Genomic DNA, 18,487 nt, shown 5'->3' with positions numbered 1-18,487 from the left:
TTCCAAATAACGCTATTACACAGCAAACTGTGAGTTTGACACTGTGTAATGGTTCCTCATGCATTTCATAACGGTCTGTTGGTGATCAGTATCGAACGTTTTGTTTGTTGACGTATCCAGAGAGATGAAAATGAGCTTTATCACTCACCAGCATATTGTAAACAATGTCTTCGTTAACATTCAGACCCAAGAATTGTTGCCAAAAAATCATGAGGTTTACTTTATCAGCATCTTTTAATGTCTGCACTACTTTAATTTTGTATAGATGCATGTGTAAGTCTTTATGTAGAATTCTTCGCATACTATTATTTTACAAGCCAAGTGAAATTGCATGACGACGGGCAGAAGGTTTAGGACTACGGATCATAGCAACTCTTACGGCGTTGATGTTTTCCGGGGTACGTACAGATCTTTGCTTACCTGGAGACATCATCTTTAACGCAGAACCAGTTACTTCAAAGTTCTGAATCCAGATTTTTATTGCATGGGCTGAAGGTATCGGATCATTGCCGTGGATGTTGTAATGACATCCAAATAGTAGTTGTGCAGCAATGAAACTATCATTATTTTTGTAATATGCCTTAATAGCAAAAGCACGTTGTTTACCCGTCCAACGATCCATTATAAACAAATGCTCTCGAATGAAGAATAGATTGTTTCATGTAACAATTATAATACCTGACAACAGCCGAAAAGACACGAATCTGAAAATCGCCCGTTTCATTGGCTCATCTTGTGTAAACTTGTTTCATGCGTTATTATTATTTTTTTGTACTACAGCATTATGAAGCAATTAATAAAGAAATAACATCTGATTCATATTGATGGGTAGTTTGATATCATGATCTATGAAGAAAGAGGTTGCTATGATAACAATGATGTATTAAATATTATAGCATGGAAAATCGTTTCATAATGTTAACTTTATAACACAACGTGGTTAACGAGAAAGACAGGCTACGGCGCGACGTCACATTCTTAGTCATAACATGACCAACATTGAACAAGTTTATATATAAATGCGCATTTAACTTGAAGCTACGGTTTGTTTACGGCGATCATCGCCGGACGCGCATCGCCGGCGATTATAAACACTGACGATGATCGTCAGAAAGTGGTTTCTTTACCAGGGTACATCGCTGTCAATTCTCATTTGTTTTGCTGCCATAATTTGATTCAATATTTCTACATGACCTTCTCTAAATATCGATTATTGAACACGAATGCGGCGATGTGCGTCCTGAATTTGCTTCAGAAGCAACCTCCGGCGATCTGCGCCGCGTCCAACAATCTATGTTAGCGATCATCGCTGTAAAGAAACCGTGCGCATTCATTTTAACTGCTAGCAACTCCAGTTGACAATAGCCAACGATGTGCACCCGGCGATGATCGCCGTAAACAAACCGCAGCTTGAGTTTAATATAGAACTTCCTTTGTTTTTTAGAACTTTGAACATGTATTTATATTAGGCGATTGTTAAGATGGCCATGACTAGACCATGGTAACCACGTGACTCCAATTCGTGCTGAAGCCTGTCTTTCTCGTTAGTCACGATAACACAAGTTATGCCTCATAATAGAAGTTATGACGTTTTAGTTGTCATGGTAATATTTTACGGCACTGGTACAATCATATGGTGTATTATGCACGATTTTCACGTACGATAATAGTTATTTATGCAACGACCATTATAAAGATAGCTATTGAGATATGAGTGGCAAGTCAGTTTCGACGCGAGCAGAGCGAGCGTCGAAAAGTGCACGAGTGTCTTAATAGCCATTATATTAGAGTTACATACAACTGTTTTTCTACGACGCGTAGTAAGGTTAGACAAAAATTAATCAATTCATTAAAAATTAAAATTAATGTTTAGATACATGCTTATTTATATTGACTATTTCGTTTATATGACATCATTACATTTTCGACCAATGAAGTGTAATGAAATTTTGAATTCCAACCAATCACAGTCAGACTTTGGGATAATTTCTGCAGCTAGATTTATCGCTATCAATTTATCGCATGGTCGTTCTTTTGTTTAGTCGTTGTCGCCAACTGTTTCCCCGTAAATTGATGATCATGAATACATTAAGATGCAACTACACGGTTAAACTTTTCTTTCAACTTTAAAGCAATGAATGAAAGATTGATATTTAATATTAATTAATATATTTACGCAGTGAAGACCGCGTTCAAAACAGCGCACCATGTAGACACAAAATCTTCATGCATCTTAATTGAACGTACCTTTTAAACTTTATTCTTTCAATATTCTTCCCAGATTGCACGCATACGCGATTGGAATATTGAACTGTGTAGATGCAGCTTTAGTTCCGTTACACACTTCAGCGAGAATGCGTTTGTCGAGCTATAAAAAATGCTTTCGTGTAGCACTCATTGTAAGTAACGGTCGAAACAAGGCACAGCTGACATTGGTCCTGCTTCCACTGGTAACATAATCTATAAAATTGTAGCCTATAACATTTGTATTGAAATTAAACAATTAATAGACGTTCAAATTTATGTAACATCATCGCATATCAAACTCAAAGATCTTGCATAGTAATAATGTCTTTGATGAAACTGCCTTTCGTATTGCGTAATAAAATTCGTGTTTTAATTAGGCCTGTCTATACAGAGATGGCTTCACTGTGTAGCAACATGTCTCGCTGTGAATACATAGCCTAAGCATACATAGAATACATAGCTATCCTCACTGTTACTGTTAAATTTAATTATGATTTCAACAGATAATGAAAATGTATTTGTTATAATAATAAAAGAAAAGTGCAGTACATGTAATTAACATTGTTAAACCTGTATTTCGCGTTTCGCAATTGGCATTGCTGAATAATAACATCGAATTTCTTTATTGCAGTAATCGATATTCATCTACGAGTATTTCAACTTCACTACATGGATAAATATATAATAGGATGCGAAACTGCGGACAGCACGATCTAGATGCGGTATTCTGAAATAAGGTGATCAGCGCCCGACGTCGTAGGTGGTAAATCATAGAACTACGTGAGGACCAGCGTTCTCCACTCTCCGATACGAAGTAGTCAGAACGTTGGCCGATGACTAGCCAACAGCGTTATGAAGGCAAGATGGATTCCAGAAAAATGCAAAAGATTCGAGGAAGATGCTCAGCGCCTGGATGCAAGACTGTCAATACTGTGGGAGGGAAGCATTTTTTCTATTTTCCTCAGGAACCTATGAGGTAAGCTTTAGTATTATTATTGTGTCCTGTGTAGCCTAAACCTTACACTTGAAAACAATGTACTTTTTGGTGAAGTAGGTTAGACGAGCTGTGCATTGCTTTCTGCTAATTTATTTAGGATTATAGTAGGAGTATAAATTTAGATGTTTCCGAAATTCAGTCAAACTGTAACGAAATGTGAAATATTGACGAAAAAGAGCAAGAAGGCTGAAAATGAAACCTCGTAAACCTGAATTGTAGCATTAGGCCACATGGCTGCAAACTAAAGCCACGTGGTTTTTAGTATAAACATCTCACAGTTATGGAAAATAAAATTATGCCTTCTTTGATGTAGTTAGCCATTCTGGAGAAATTCTCAATCATGTGTAGTAATAATAATAATAATAATAATAATAATAATAATAATAATAAGCTTAGGCCTAATATTTAATTTAGTTTGTACCCAATATCTGTTGCTGCTACCAGTTTTCCTATGGTCACTCACCACCTAGTGATGCGCATTAGACATCTCTTAAAATAACACAAATTCAGCAGATAACTTATTATTTTTTTCCCCAATTTTTGCATGATTTCTATTCAATATTTCTTCTACTTTATCTCATTAGTAATTGTAATCCATTGCTTTAGGTGTTGGAAGTGGCTCCGATTTTGTGGGCTAGAGGACCGGTATCGAGTTGCCGCAGATGCCACACACAGGTTGAGAATCTGCATGGACCACTTCATTGAGTCTGACTATTATAGCTCTTCACAAAAAGTGATACCTAAGCAAACTGCAGTGCCCACTGTTCATGCTAATGGATTAGTGGTGCCATCAAACCCTAAAATCCGGAGCCCACCATCTAGCCCAGTTATGCCTCGAGCGACCTTATCACCGGGGTCTACCCCAACTTTCAGGCATCACAAGACTTTGCGGACGTATGCTAGGAGGGCGAAGACTGATTCTGCAGCTGCTGAAGGTAATTAGTACACTAGCAATGTTTTTATGTCATTCATGTTTAAAATTTCCGATTTCATTACTCTTTTCTTTATTTTCAGGTACGCGTAGTCTCATAGGTTTACAAGCTGCAACTGAGTAGGCTGCAAGCTTGGCAGCTATGCCTCAAACAATTCCTGCTCCTATGAGTACTCCAGCTTCAAAGATTACTGCTTCGACGGCATATGCCGGGATGAATAAAGATGCATGCCAACAAGGTAATTATTCCACTTAGTCAAGTTTATGGATTTCAAGGAATGCCTTAGTTTCTCATCAGCTGTTCTTACATTACATGTTTCAAAATACATAATTAATTATGTTTCGTTTTTTTGTGATTATTACAGGGAACAGTATGATTGGTGAACAGCTGAGGGGCTATCAGCAACCATCGCTCCTATTCAATGTGGTTCCCACAGCTGAAGGTAAGCGATACTGTCTTGTGAGCCTGGTAACATGCTAGTAATCATTTAAGTTAATTGCCCCCTGCCATATGTCTGCAGTTTTCATACTTCATTCTTTTACAGTAGCGAATAATAACAAATCCTCTTAACTATAGGGCAGGGTGTTTATCTTGTTATATATCGATCGTCCAGTTCAAAAGTGCGACAACTCAAAAATTGTCATTTTTTAGTTATTTATACTACTGAAAGCCCCTTTCGGAGCTCTTTCCGATTCAATATTGAGATAAGTCATATTTACAGCCAAAAAAAATAAAAACGAAATAAACTGCTTTAGAAGTAATTATAACTATGGACTTTATTAATTCATTATTACTACATTTCGAAATCTATTAATAATGAACTGGAAGATCGTGATATACTCGTCCTGAATACTGACGCAATTCTAATTGTCGTGGTTATGAACCACAACTCTGTCCCTTTTTAGGGGATTTATTTGAAGCTTTCAACTGAAGATATCTCAAAACTTGTTTTTTTTGTGTTGTCGCACTTTTGAACCAGACGATCGATATTGCAACTGATATCCTGACAAGTCTCCCTGGCACACGAAGTACACTATCATTCCCTCTTACTGACTTCTCTTTAATATCCCAACACCTCTGCTGATTATCCCTTTCTGTTAGTGTCAGTTGTCCTCTATAGCCCAGCCTATTAGCAAAAAAATATTTTATATTACATTACAACGAACAATTCAGATTAACACAATCAAATTTGTTGCAGCATTAAACTTTTGGATTGTTACTATTACTTAACATTTATATGAGTTATAATTTGTACAGTTAAGAGCAGTTTGAAATGAATGGAGCACAAAGTCTGTTCAATTCTTGCTTCAATTTATCATTTATTTCCTTAGATACTGACATGAATACATCCAAGATGGAACAGTTTCCTTCAGCTTCAGCTACACCTCCTTCCAAACTTGGTAAATATTGATCACATTTTGATGTATTGTCAATTTTTTAGTATGTTATATAGCCTATCCATAGCTTGCATGCCTTTTGTTAGGCCTACATTAACTTAACAAGGCTAAAGGTGTTGTCACGTTTCATTTTTTATTTAAAATAGTTCCCAGCAATTAGATTAATCTGAAGTTAATTTCGTAATCTTTAGATCCTGGTGTTGCAAAACGAAAACTTTTCTCGAGTCCTCACTTCTCATCTTCACCCAGGAGCAACAAACTAAAAATGGCAGCTCTGAAAGCAAAGGTGAAGAGACTGGAGAAAAAATTGCAGTGTCTTTAAAGTAGTGTAAATAGCTCATATTGTGTGTAACAAAAAGGTATAATATCATATTGGTGGAAAGTTCATAGCTTTTTTTATTATTTTTTTATATTTATATTTTTTTTTTTGCCCCAGAAAAAATGTTTCTAGCAAATGTTAAATATATTGTGTAATTATAGGGAGCAAAGTTACAGTATGTGGTACATGTGTGTGTATGTAAGAGAGATATTTGACTTTGGAAGTTGGGGGTTAACATACCTTCAGTTCACCTAGTAAACTTTTTTGCCCAACATAATGCAAGTAAGTGATGCAGCTCATGTATTTCACTCTGACCCTCAGTACATACAACATTTTGGTATACGTTACCGTTATGTGTATGCCAAACAACAATGTCTAAGAACCTTAGATGTGATCCTAGAAAAGTGTTCTAAAATGTGTTGCAAAATAGTAGATAGTAATATGACAGTTTCAATTATCAAACATTTTTTTGTAGTATCTGAAATCCGATTAATGTAATATGTATCTAGTCAGCGATGTATGCAACGGAGGGGAGAAAGGAATTGGCCACTCTTACTCATTACCTCCTGCTCTGATTGTCCCATGAGTGTTACTTGTAGGGTCCAAACCTGTTTTTGGACAGTTGACTAACCAATAGTTGATGGGTCCAGGGAGACAAGGGGACAAACCATAAATTTCGATATGTAGGATATCTCATTGGAATGTGAAGAAATATGTTCAGAATAAACTATATGACAACACATTATTCAAATGGTATCATTTACATCTGTAAACGAGCACAGATGGCAGAGCATTCCAAAATATAAATATATAGATGTGGCTTTTTCTCTTATCCGACTGGGCCCCACAATTTCAATTATTCAATTTGTTGTATAGACTTTACCAATGTACTGCACACTAAATATGTAAGTGTATCTGTGTGTATAGGATTACCAGATGTTCTGGATTTCGCTTGACATGTCCTGCATCCTGCCAGGGTTCGTAAAAATCAGAAATTGTCCTGCTTTTCTTTCTTGCCAATTCCCAATGGACAAAAGAGAGTAACTATTGAGTTGGGTCCATTAGAGGAATTATGTTTGTAAAATCCTTGCTCAAACAAGTCGAGTCACCAGAGAAGTATTAACAATCCGAAAATTAAATAAGGTAAAAGCTAATTTAGAATCCGTATACTTCAATTCTATTCATGATAATAGTTTTGTATCAGTTTTATTGTACAAAGACAAACAAATTACCTAATTATATAACAGAATGTAAAAAGACGTCACGTCAAGTATCAAGTTAGTCTATTATGCCCTGCTTTTATATGGAAAATTATTTTTCATTTAAAATGACCTGCTTTTAAATTGTTACAATCTGGTAACCCTAGTGCACATGTAGTGTATGTTAAACAGTGATATGATGGACCTTGTCAAAATTGTGTTGTTGAATGTATTGTAAAATAGTATACAGTAATATAGTAATTTCAATTATGTAACTAGTTTTTGCAGACTTAAAGTGCACTATACACTATTACCTATAGAATAAAATCCCGATTATCTAACCTTGTTTTCTTTTATTTTCTGTCCCTGTTTGGCTGTATTTTAATTAGTTACATTATAAGGTAGTGTAAAATAGACCGTCTCTTCCAACTATTGGCTCCAATAACAATTTTCAGTGAAAGATGATGTGAGGAATAAAAATTTTAAAGTTTTACTTTAAATTGAGGGTTTGGGGCGGGGGGGGGAGGAATATTTACTGCATATAGTTCAACTTTTCGCCGCCAGGCGCGCTGCTAGATACGCGGAGTAATTAGTTATTATTTTCGCTACTTGGGTGCGCTGCTGGATGCACGGAGTAGTTACTCTTTTCGCTACTTGGTGCGCTGCTAGATGTAATTACGCCTCTAACCGCATATAGATGGCAGCACGATCAATTCTACAACAGCGCCTCTAGTATGTGTTACGGGAAACTCAGTGAGTTTCGCATCCTATTATATATTTATCCATGTTCACTATGTCTGAATAGGTTAAGTATTCGTTAATAAACAATTATTAACATTTTGTGATCGAATTTTAGGGATATATTATTTTATTTTATTCACGAAATAGTCCTAATAAATGCCACTCGAGGTCTGAGATTTCCCAGATAAATCCACTCGCTTCGCTCGTGGATTTATCGGCAGATCTCAGACCTCTCGTGACATTACTACAGACAATATGAAAGTGTAAAATTGGTTTCAGATACTGGGGAACAAAACAGTGACGTTTGAGATAGTGGGAAACAAAAGAATGTAAGTAATTGTTATTTGCAGTTCGTATAGATTGGGAAATAAATAAATGAAATCACAGTTCCTTTTTGTAAGTTTTAACGTTAACTGAAATATAAAAATTATTGAATAATGTCTTGTTCAAGCAATTTCGATGAAATGGAAATAATGGAGGAAGCTGAGCTACTCTTTTGCATTTTGATTAAAGCATTTAACATCTCGAAATCAATGGTATTTACTGAAATAACAAATCTATATCGAAATGGCAACCTATATCGAAATGAATGTCATTTCGTACAGATGATCATTGCATAATAACTTCATTTCAGCAAAAGACTGTTTATAATGCTGATGTACAAAAAAAAAGCCTATAATGCAACAGAAATTCTATTTCAGTTACCGTGGAAATGTTTATTTTATATATAAAAAAAACTTAACAATATGAACGAGTTCTGTCCAATACACAAAAACGCAGTCCACAAATATACATAACTGACTTGGAAGAGTACATATTTTATAATTCATGGGAAGGTTGCTATATATTTAAAAATAATATTATTGAGTTGTTTGGAGATGACACGAAACAGATAAGTGTATAGTGCATGCATAACTACGAAAAAGTTAATAAAAGTTTGACATCACTCACAAAGAGAAGGAATAACAACAATTACAAGATATTTGCAAGAATTTATATACGAGTAGTACATCAGTTAAATTGTCAACTGTCTGTGCACCAAAAACAGTTCTTTTCTTGTCCCATTAATAGTACAGTCTACTTTAATACATTATGATTATGATTATTATTATTCTATTACTATTATTACTATCTCTATTATTATTATTATTAATTTATTATTATTATTAATTTATTATTATTATTAATTTATTATTATTATTATTATTATTATTATTATTAATATTATTATTATTATTATTATTATATCTGAAGCCTTCACAGTTATTCATAACTTATTTCATTCCGTTCATCAGACACACTTAAATCCAAGAGAAATTTATATTTGCATATTTATCCTAATTGCATTACCTTAATTCCTACACAGACGTTACACTCAATCAGAGGAATATTCTATAAACCTTTGTCATTTTTTAACTTAATTGATGATTATGGTGTAACTACTTTACAACGATGTAGCTCTGTAAATTTGCGAATATAAATTATATCTGTTTGTTAGCGGTTATACATCCTTAAATTGATATCACATTACGTAAGATAGTATGAATTTTGATAGATATTGTGTGAGCTCATAATGAGAAAGAATAAATGCCATTTACAGGACATCGATTTTGTACAGTATAATGTGGCGATCTGCACAAAGTGTGATTATGTAATCTTAATGCATTATCGTTTTACTCTGGACAGTACCACAGCTCTCTTCGAAACGTATGAATCAGAAAATATCTTATGATGTATTTCGAATAAGTATATATTCTCTACATACCATTTGTTATACTATGTAAAATTTTCTGTTTGGTGCTTAGATAACTTTTTAGCAATAACTCATTATGTTGACCGGATGTGCATTTAATTAACGAAAATGTAAATTGTTACCTATTTCTAATCAAATATCGAGAAATATTAATGGTACCACAGTAGAACATCGATTATCCTAATACCGATCAACCGAAACTTGGATTAACCGAAAGCGTTCCAGTCGGAAAACTTGAATTTGCGCGCGCCATGTAGATTTTTTAAATTTTACTTGGTTATTTAATGACGTTGTATCAACTACGAGGTCATTTATGGTCGATGTGATTGGTGATAGCGAAATTGTATATGGCGAGATGAGGCCGAAGATTCGCCATAGATTACCTGACTTTTGCCTTACGGTTGGGGAAAACCTAGGAAAGAAACCCAACCAAGTAATCAGCCCAAGCGGGAATGGAACCCGCGCCCGAACACAACTCCGGATCGGCAGGCAAGATTTACCGGCAAAAAAACGAGTCTCAGGTCTGAGGAAAAAAAAAAAAAGTTTGGACTTCTTTTCCTAAGCTGTAGGCCTACTTTAATGGCCGTTTTGTACTTGTCAAACTAGGCTAGTCAATTTTCTGTTATTTGTAAGACGTGTGATACAAATTATAGGCTATAGGTTACTAAATGTACAGTTTTGTGTTTTAATATCAGTGTTTCTTTGTTTCATACTGCTACTATGACACTGGTACAATTTGTTTTCGTAAATGATCGGTTATCCGAAAAATTAATTATCCGAACACCCCTGTCCTTAATTGTTTCGGATAATCGATGCTCTACTGTATTACGAATTTCGAATAGGCTACATTATCTGTAGTAATGTCACGAGACGTCTGAGATCTATCTGGGAAATCTCAGACCTTGAGTGACATTTGTTAGGACGATTTCGTGAATAATATAAAAATGTAAATAATATGTCCCTAAAATTCGATCACAAAATGTTAATAATTGTATATTTACGAATACTTAACCTATTCAGGCATTGTGAAGTTAAAATAGATGAATATCGATTACTGCAATATAGAAATTTGATGTTATTATTCAGTAATGCCAATTGCGAAAAGCGAAATACATATTTAACAATGTTAATTACATGTACTGTACTTTTTTCTTATTATTATAACATAAATACATTTGCATTATCTACTGAAATTATAGTTTAATTTACAATTTTATAATATAATTACAGTAACCTGATTAATACATTAATTAAATGAAGAATTGTATAGCAATGCTTATGTATTTACAGCGAGACATGTTGCTACACAGTGAAGCCATCTCTGTATAGATAATTAAAACACGAATTTTATTACTCCATACGGAAGGCAGTTTGATCAAAGACCTTGTATATATTACTGTACAAGGTCTTTGGGTTTGATATACAATAATGTTACATAAATTTGAACATCTGACTTTCTATTAACTGTTTAATTTCATTCACAAAATACGAATTTTATTAGCTACAATTATAGATTGTCTGTGGGAGCAGGACCACTGTCAGCTGTGCCTTATTTCGACCGTTACTCGTGCTACAGGAAAGCATTTTTTATAGCTCGACAAACGCATTCTCGCTGTAGTGTGTAACGGAACTAAAACTGCATCTACACAGTTCAATATTCCAATCGCGTATGCGTGCAATATGGGAAGAATATTGAAAGAATAAGTTTAAAAAGTACGTTCAATTAAGATGCATGGAGATTTTGTCTCTACATGGTGCGCCGTTTTGAACGTCGCGTCGTCTTCACTGCGTAAATATGAGCCGTTCCGAGCAAAAGTGGTGTAAGTCAAAATTGAGTAATGAGGTTTAAAGTAAAAATACTGTGAAATACAGTGCAAAGTAGCAATTAATATGTCCTTCTTACTATCCACTCACTGCTAATAGTTTAAATAAATTGAATATTAATTGCTTCTTTGCGCTGTATTTTACAGAATGTTTACTTTAACCCTCATTACCCATTTTTGAATTACACCACTTCTGCTCTGAACGGCTCATATATATATATATATTAATTAATATTAAATATCAATCTTCCATTCATAGCTTTAAAGTTGAAAGAACAGTTTAACCGTGTAGTTGCATCTTAATGTATTCATGATTATCAATTTACGGGGAAACAGTTTGCGATAACGACTAAACAAAAGAACGACCATGCGATAAATTGATAGCGATAAATCTAGCTTCAAAAAATATCGCAAAGTGTGGCTGTGATTGGTTGGAATTCAAAATTTCATTACACTTCATTGGTCGCAAATGGAATGACGTCATATAAACGAAATAGTCAACATAAATTTATGTTAAGGTTTGAAGTTCGTTTCCATAGAATTACACCCATAAGCAATTCGTTTAGCCATCACAATACTATCTAACTTTATCACCTCTAGCCTCACCAGAGAGAACGGAGAATAATATAAAGAGACCATGAGAGATATTTGCAAAGTATTGCTGTTTAAAAGCCCCGTGTGTGGTGGAGAAAACCATTGGTTACAACAAAATGAAAATACATTATATAAAAAACATTGAATAACCCGAGGCAATGTCACAAAGTTTGAACCTTCCGTCCTCTCTGGCGCTGGTGAGTTATGTTGTATCAATTTTCTACCCAACCGCGCACAAATATTAGTCGTCCCGAAATCCGGCCGCTGTCATTTCATATACGACAAAATTTTTATTATTCTGATTTTGAATATTACGAACTCAGAATCAGTGATCCCCACCCTCAGCCCGTCATACAGAGCAGATGGACAGGCTGATAAAGATAGAGTTAGCCTACATATGTGTACAAAGACCGAAGTCCCCATTCCCCTCGAATTGCACGAATAAGTTAATGTATTTGACAAGTTATTTATCAACATTCAGTTTTGCGTACAAAAAAATCTGTAATTATTCTACATTTCAACTGGTCCTACAACTTGTCTGCGACAATCTATATCTCAACCTCCTCTCTTGTTTTTCATGTAATAACTGCAGTAACTACTCAACAATGGAACATCATAATTTCAGAAATTTAAAAAACACGTTAAAATTATCATTTGGAGCAGCTTTACATAATCATTAAAATCTTTACGCCAATCGTACAAGAAATAATTAATGGAGAAGTCTTTTCATACCACCACGATCGTTTAGTAATTTCGTCGCAGAGAACACGAAATTACCTTTCGTCGCGTTTCTCTTACCTATACTCTAACCCAGCCGTGGCGAAAATGTGACTCGCGAGCACAATGTGGGTCGCAATGATAGCTATGCATTTCTCTTGCTTCCTACCTCCCCCAACCCCCACTCTCTCACTCACTGGAGTCTAACTCCGTTCAATTTGTATTTTTCTTTGACCTGCGAGTGGCGTATCGTCGCAATGTCTCTCTCGAAACCATGTACCTCTACAAAACGAATGTTTCAAGTAGGATGGGAGGACGCATTTTTTTGCTGCCAATTTGATTGAATATATGATTTGTTCACAAGTATTACGAGGAAAACAGTTGTATAACATAAAACGGCATTATACTATATTTCACTCATGAAACATTAAAAAGTTAAGTGTTATTATTATTATTATTATTATTATTATTATTATTATTATTATTATTATCTCTGTACGTCGATCCTTTTCAGCTGATGTACGAATAATGCTGTTAGATCTTCAATTTAAACTCACAGAGTTACAATGTGATGTTAAATGAAAACTAGCCTAGATATAAGGACTTGACAAATGTTGAACTTTTCAAATCTTTGCCAAAAAATAAATATCCGAAGCTTCGTTCTTTCGCTTGATCTTTTGAAGCCATGTTCGCTACAACTTACGTTTGTGAAAAATTATTTTCAACAATGAAAATAGTAAAAACCAAATTTAGATCACGACTGACAGACATATACCTTCGTGATCAACTACGACTGTCAATAAGTGACATAGCCTAATTCCTGATTTTGAAAACTGTCGCAGAGATATTCTGAAGACAGTTAATTTTAGGTTGTGATAATGTGTCCTATGTTTTCTTATTCATTTCTTTCTTCGTTACACGTACTAAACATTAGTTTATAACCTTATATGTATAAAATTATATTTGAGTGCTTTACGTAAGGAAAATGAAAATCCGTTAATAAGTCAGACAGTTGCTTCACTTCCCTTCGGGTATCAGCCCCCCTCCATAGGTGCTATGCACGTTGCAGGTTACACAGTGGCTCGGCGCACGATCATATTTTCGCCACGGCTGCTCTAACCACGACGTAAATACTAGATCACTTATCTGTGGGACGCTAAATACACCTCTTCATAGAACATCTTGTTATTCATAATCTTTTACAGTATCCACCTTGCGACAATGGAATTTCTTGTCACAAAGTACTAGGGGCTGCAAGACAATAAACATTTTAAAAAACAGCTTAAAGGATAACCTTCTTTGCAATTCACTTTATTCATACTGACTTAAACTATCACTGACTACATTGTTACTTCTGCCTTTAGACATCATCCTGATAGCGCTGTATTTTCAAAATTGTCTCATAATAATCTCTTTCTATTATCTAACATTATTTGAAACGTATTAAAATTCTCTGTATTTTAGCTTAATTCTGCTACACAGTTTGTATTTTATTGTTTAATTAATAGTTCATCATAGTTTACTGTTTAATTCATAAGTAACCCTTGTATACATGTAACTCTTATCTAAATCAAATTGTTGAATTCTTTGTAGCTTATAAGCTCATACATATGTATGTACAAGGACATCATTTTTTTTACTAACATTTCTAATATTAACCTGGCTATATCTTTGGATTGAAGGTACAAAACTGGAAACACCGTTTTCTACCCCCTTCCACTGGAGTTCGATGATACTGGCGTAAAATACAAACAAATCACTTTACTAGGTATAGGAGGGAAGAAAAGTAGTTCATACATTTACGTAAAGTAGGAAATATCGCGATTTTGAGTTTGATAATATTTATTAGGTTTATATTGAATCAAAATACAGTACTGTATTAACAATAAGTGTTTTTACTCCATTCGGACGTATTCATTATGCAGTGTAGCCTACATTATACTGTCTACAGCACATTAGCGTACAATATAGAGAATGAAGTTAAATTGAAAAATAATCATAATATGGATATTTAAACATATTTTTGAAAATGGTGGCCGTTTATTTCGATAAAGGCTTCAGTTATTTTGTGCATATTATCGCACTATAGACTATTGTACCTAATTCCACTTACCAGTTTCGTACTAGTAACTCATGTTAAAATAATTCTGTACCTATTCTATAAAAGAGTACCTTACGTACTGTAAATTAAGTCTTCACTTCTGCCCGCTCCGAAAAGATAAACTTACTCAGACATGCTATCTACTGTTCGTCCATGTGGTTTTGTCGCAGGGTCGTAGAAAGGATGGAAATCACGTGACAATTAATTAATGAGGTCCTTTTATTTATTTTAAACAGTTGTATAATATTACGTAGACGTCCAATGCCTAACAGAAATTAATGTTTTCAGAAAAGAGCTAAGAAAGCCCAGCCAGTAATTTTTACAGAGGGACGAGCAGAAGCCGTTGGGGGACACCGGGATGTGACATAGGCAAACGGACGACAGTATCTGTGCGAGAATATGATTCAATATATTGAAAGCGAACATATTTCTGGAACGTACTATACTCATTAACTCAATACTATTTGTGTTTACTATGACCGTAAGGCGACTTTGACTGTATACGCTTGGTTCTTGTGGAGAACGGTTGGAAGTTTATTAGTAGGGGGGGGGGTGTAAGTGAAGTACATTCAAAAACTCAGGTACAATCAAAATTGAAATAAAAATAAAATGATGTCCCTGTATATTTTTGCTGATTGAGTGAAAGAGAAGGCATTAAGACCTCAACTCTGCCAGCTAATATAAATCATGATTATTATTAAGTAGGTGTAATTATTTATCCCTAGTGTACTGAAATCGTTTAAATTAATTTCAAACATGTGCTTTTTAATAAATCATTTCCTTAATTATTATTTACATTGCTCATCTTTCCCTTACAGAAAATACTAATTTTGTGCAAATAATAATCGAATTAGAGAAGTGCACGAAAACATGTCTTCCATAACCATGATGCCAAGAAATTAATTTTCTCCGTATCGTCTTCTTGTTTGCTTTGTGCAGATTATTGGAAGGATTTTTTTTTTCATATTCCTTATATAAGACAGATTCAAGCTGGAGATAATAGTTATAAAATGGGCCTATATTCCTTTAACTTAGAACTAACGCCTTTCTCCTCACTACGTATATGAGGGGGCTAACTTGAGAATTGGCTGTCACATAAGAATGCAAGTAATCTCCTCTCATACTGGTATTCCCTTCGTTTTCCTTTTGTTTCCATGTTCTCCTCGTGTTCCCCTTGACTTATTTTATTCTCCTTGTCCTACTTGTCTTTCTCTTTTCTTCGTTGTTGTCTCTTTGTTTCCCTTGTATTTCCTTTACTCTTATTGTATTTCCCTTTTTATCTCTCCAGTTATCTTGTTCTATCTATATTCCCCTTGTTCTCCTTGCCTTCCCCATATCCTTCTTGCGTTTCCCTTATTCTTCTTGTCTTTCCCCTTTTATACTTGTTTCTCCCTTGCTGTCATTATCGTGAGTACTTTTTTTATTACCCTTGTTTTCGTTCATTCCTATTGTTCTCACTGTTCTCCTTGCCGTCTTCTTCTTCCACTTGTATACCCCGTTACTTTCTTTGTTGTACCTTTGTTCTCTTTGTATTTATATTGTACGCCTTACCATTCACTTTTTCTCCTTGTATTCTCTTGTTCGCCTTTTAGTCCCCTTGTTCTCCTTATTTTTCCTTCCTCGCCTTGCATTCCCTTTGTTATCTCCGTCGTCCCCTCGTTCTCCTTGTTTTCCCCTTGTTCTATTTGTCGACAAGTGATCTGACAAAAAGATATTCAGCATAGTAAAGCTATACACTTGCCGATTTTTTGTTTCTTAATTTATCCACAGTATCGCATTTCTCCGTTATATCCACAGAGGACATAACCAAAATGCAACATAAAAAGTTTGCGCAAAATGCTGATAATATTCAAGGAGACTCTAACGATTTAATTTCTATCTTTTACAGGATATAGCGGTGCACGAAATTATGTATGGAGTTTCGGATACAGTGGAAGCTCTTATGTTCGACAGAAATCGAGTTCGACTGCTTACATAGGAGAATTAGACACGCCCCTATACGGGCACTAAGAAATGGGTCTGCCATTTGAATGGGAATTGGTTCTGTGTCTTGTAGTGATACTTTTTTAAAGGAAAACATAATATTTTATTGATTAGGACATCCATATTGATCACTGATTTTAAATTAATGAACTCTTCTTTTCCTATTTGAGAATTGTTCCGTTTGTGAGACGGAACTGTCGAAACCCACTGTGGTACTAGATGCGCATACACAAGTCTCGGGGCGGGCAGGAAATGTAAGTACAGTACTGTATTCGTTGATGGATAACCAATAAGAATTTGTATTCATTTCACCTGCCACATCCACTACCCTTATTGGTCAGAACTTTCAATTCTGTTCTGTCGAACTTAGGAGAGTCCACTGTACATCAGTTTTATTACTGTTTAAATAGTTAATAGAGCAATACATAACTTATTATAGAGAGAACTTAAAATACCTACATGAACTGAATAAATTTCAAGGGGAAAATTGCTCCGAGGCCGAGCATCGAACCCGGGACCTCTGGCTGAGAGCGCCAACATTCTACCGACTGAGGCACCCAGGAACTCTACCAGACCCCGCCCCAATTATTCTGTTTTTATGCACATATCTCAAGCGGGTTGACAAGATGCCAGAGACCCAACATTGAGTGCACACTTTCTGTGTGACTTAACTTTGTGGTTTTCTGTTAACGAACACTATGTGTATATTGAGAATTGTGAGCCATAGTTAGATGAGTGTAAATGCATTGTAATTTATCGTAATTAGTGGCTTTTTGACACCAACTACAAGTTTTAAATTTCATAGCGATAGTTTCATTTATCTCTATATAGAAAAGTGGAGACACCTGGCGCGCAAGAGTGTACGGTTCTTACTAACAGAAATATACAACATAGCTAAAAATTGTACAAATTAGTCAATTTTTCGAGTGATTAATTATTTATGAAAGACCCTGCATATTGATTTCAATTGTCTGTCAATATTAAGCTGAGACGGGTTCTTATGTAATGAACACCATACGAACACGTGCAAATCGGTTTGTCTTCAGTCTTAAATAGGAAACGAGATGATTGTCTCTTGTCTTTCTTTACAACAGGATCAATGTTAAGCAATATGCCGTTTATATTTTCATGAAGTACACTGGCTCGCAAAACTTTTGTCCTATGAAATAATGTGGAAGTGAACTTTGTGAGATATTGTGTTGGCAACATGTCTACATACCCCACTCCACATGTCCTGGGAAGGGAGATATTTGAACTCTGAGTTGCAGGTATATACCTAGATAATCGAACCAAAGACAACCTTTTAGAGCATTGACGGTATATGCAGCCGACAGAAATAAAACATTGAGTCTATTTTGCACCGAAATGTTTAAAACATGTTGTTTATTTCTCTTGAGTAGCCCATTATATAATATTCCAGGAAAATGTTTCATCTTCCCTGCACGTATAAATACTATGTTGGATCATAAACATATAATAGACCACATCGCGTTTTGACAATATTATGAATATTCATGGGAAAATGTAATATTTTCACATTAAAAGATTTTCTCAAACACCAGACATGGGCCTATTCAGGTATTCGTCCTATTGGGTCCACAAGATTCCAGCCAAAATATGTAACATCAACACAACGCACTTAACGAATTTATGTTGCTGTTTGGGGATGGATTTCCAGCCTATG

The 18,487-nt window shown here is 35.0% G+C and overlaps 1 protein-coding gene across 3 annotated transcripts; it reads left to right on the top strand.

Moving 5' to 3' along the window:
- Nucleotides 1-2,919: 2,919 nt before the first annotated feature.
- Nucleotides 2,920-5,626, top strand: LOC138700202 (uncharacterized). Of its 3 annotated transcripts, XR_011332299.1 has the most exons (5): nucleotides 2,920-3,223; nucleotides 3,851-4,179; nucleotides 4,259-4,414; nucleotides 4,541-4,618; nucleotides 5,508-5,626. XR_011332299.1 is itself a non-coding variant. In XM_069826643.1 (4 exons), the coding sequence occupies exons 2-4, from the start codon at nucleotides 4,318-4,320 to the stop codon at nucleotides 5,585-5,587; spliced, it is 255 nt and encodes an 84-aa protein (XP_069682744.1). In that variant the 5' UTR covers nucleotides 2,920-4,179; nucleotides 4,259-4,317; the 3' UTR covers nucleotides 5,588-5,620. The 3 variants fall into 3 exon arrangements, 2 of the variants coding, with proteins under 2 accessions (XP_069682744.1, XP_069682742.1); XM_069826643.1 differs by having other exon boundaries at nucleotides 2,920-4,179; nucleotides 5,508-5,620; XM_069826641.1 differs by having other exon boundaries at nucleotides 2,920-4,414; nucleotides 5,508-5,620.
- The last annotated feature ends 12,861 nt before the right edge of the window (nucleotides 5,627-18,487 follow it).

The sequence above is a fragment of the Periplaneta americana genome, chromosome 5 (assembly GCF_040183065.1).
Source record: "Periplaneta americana isolate PAMFEO1 chromosome 5, P.americana_PAMFEO1_priV1, whole genome shotgun sequence".
Lineage (NCBI taxonomy): Eukaryota > Metazoa > Arthropoda > Insecta > Blattodea > Blattidae > Periplaneta > Periplaneta americana.
The sequence above is the reverse complement of the archived record's forward strand: the minus strand, read 5'-3'. Positions and strand labels throughout refer to the sequence as shown.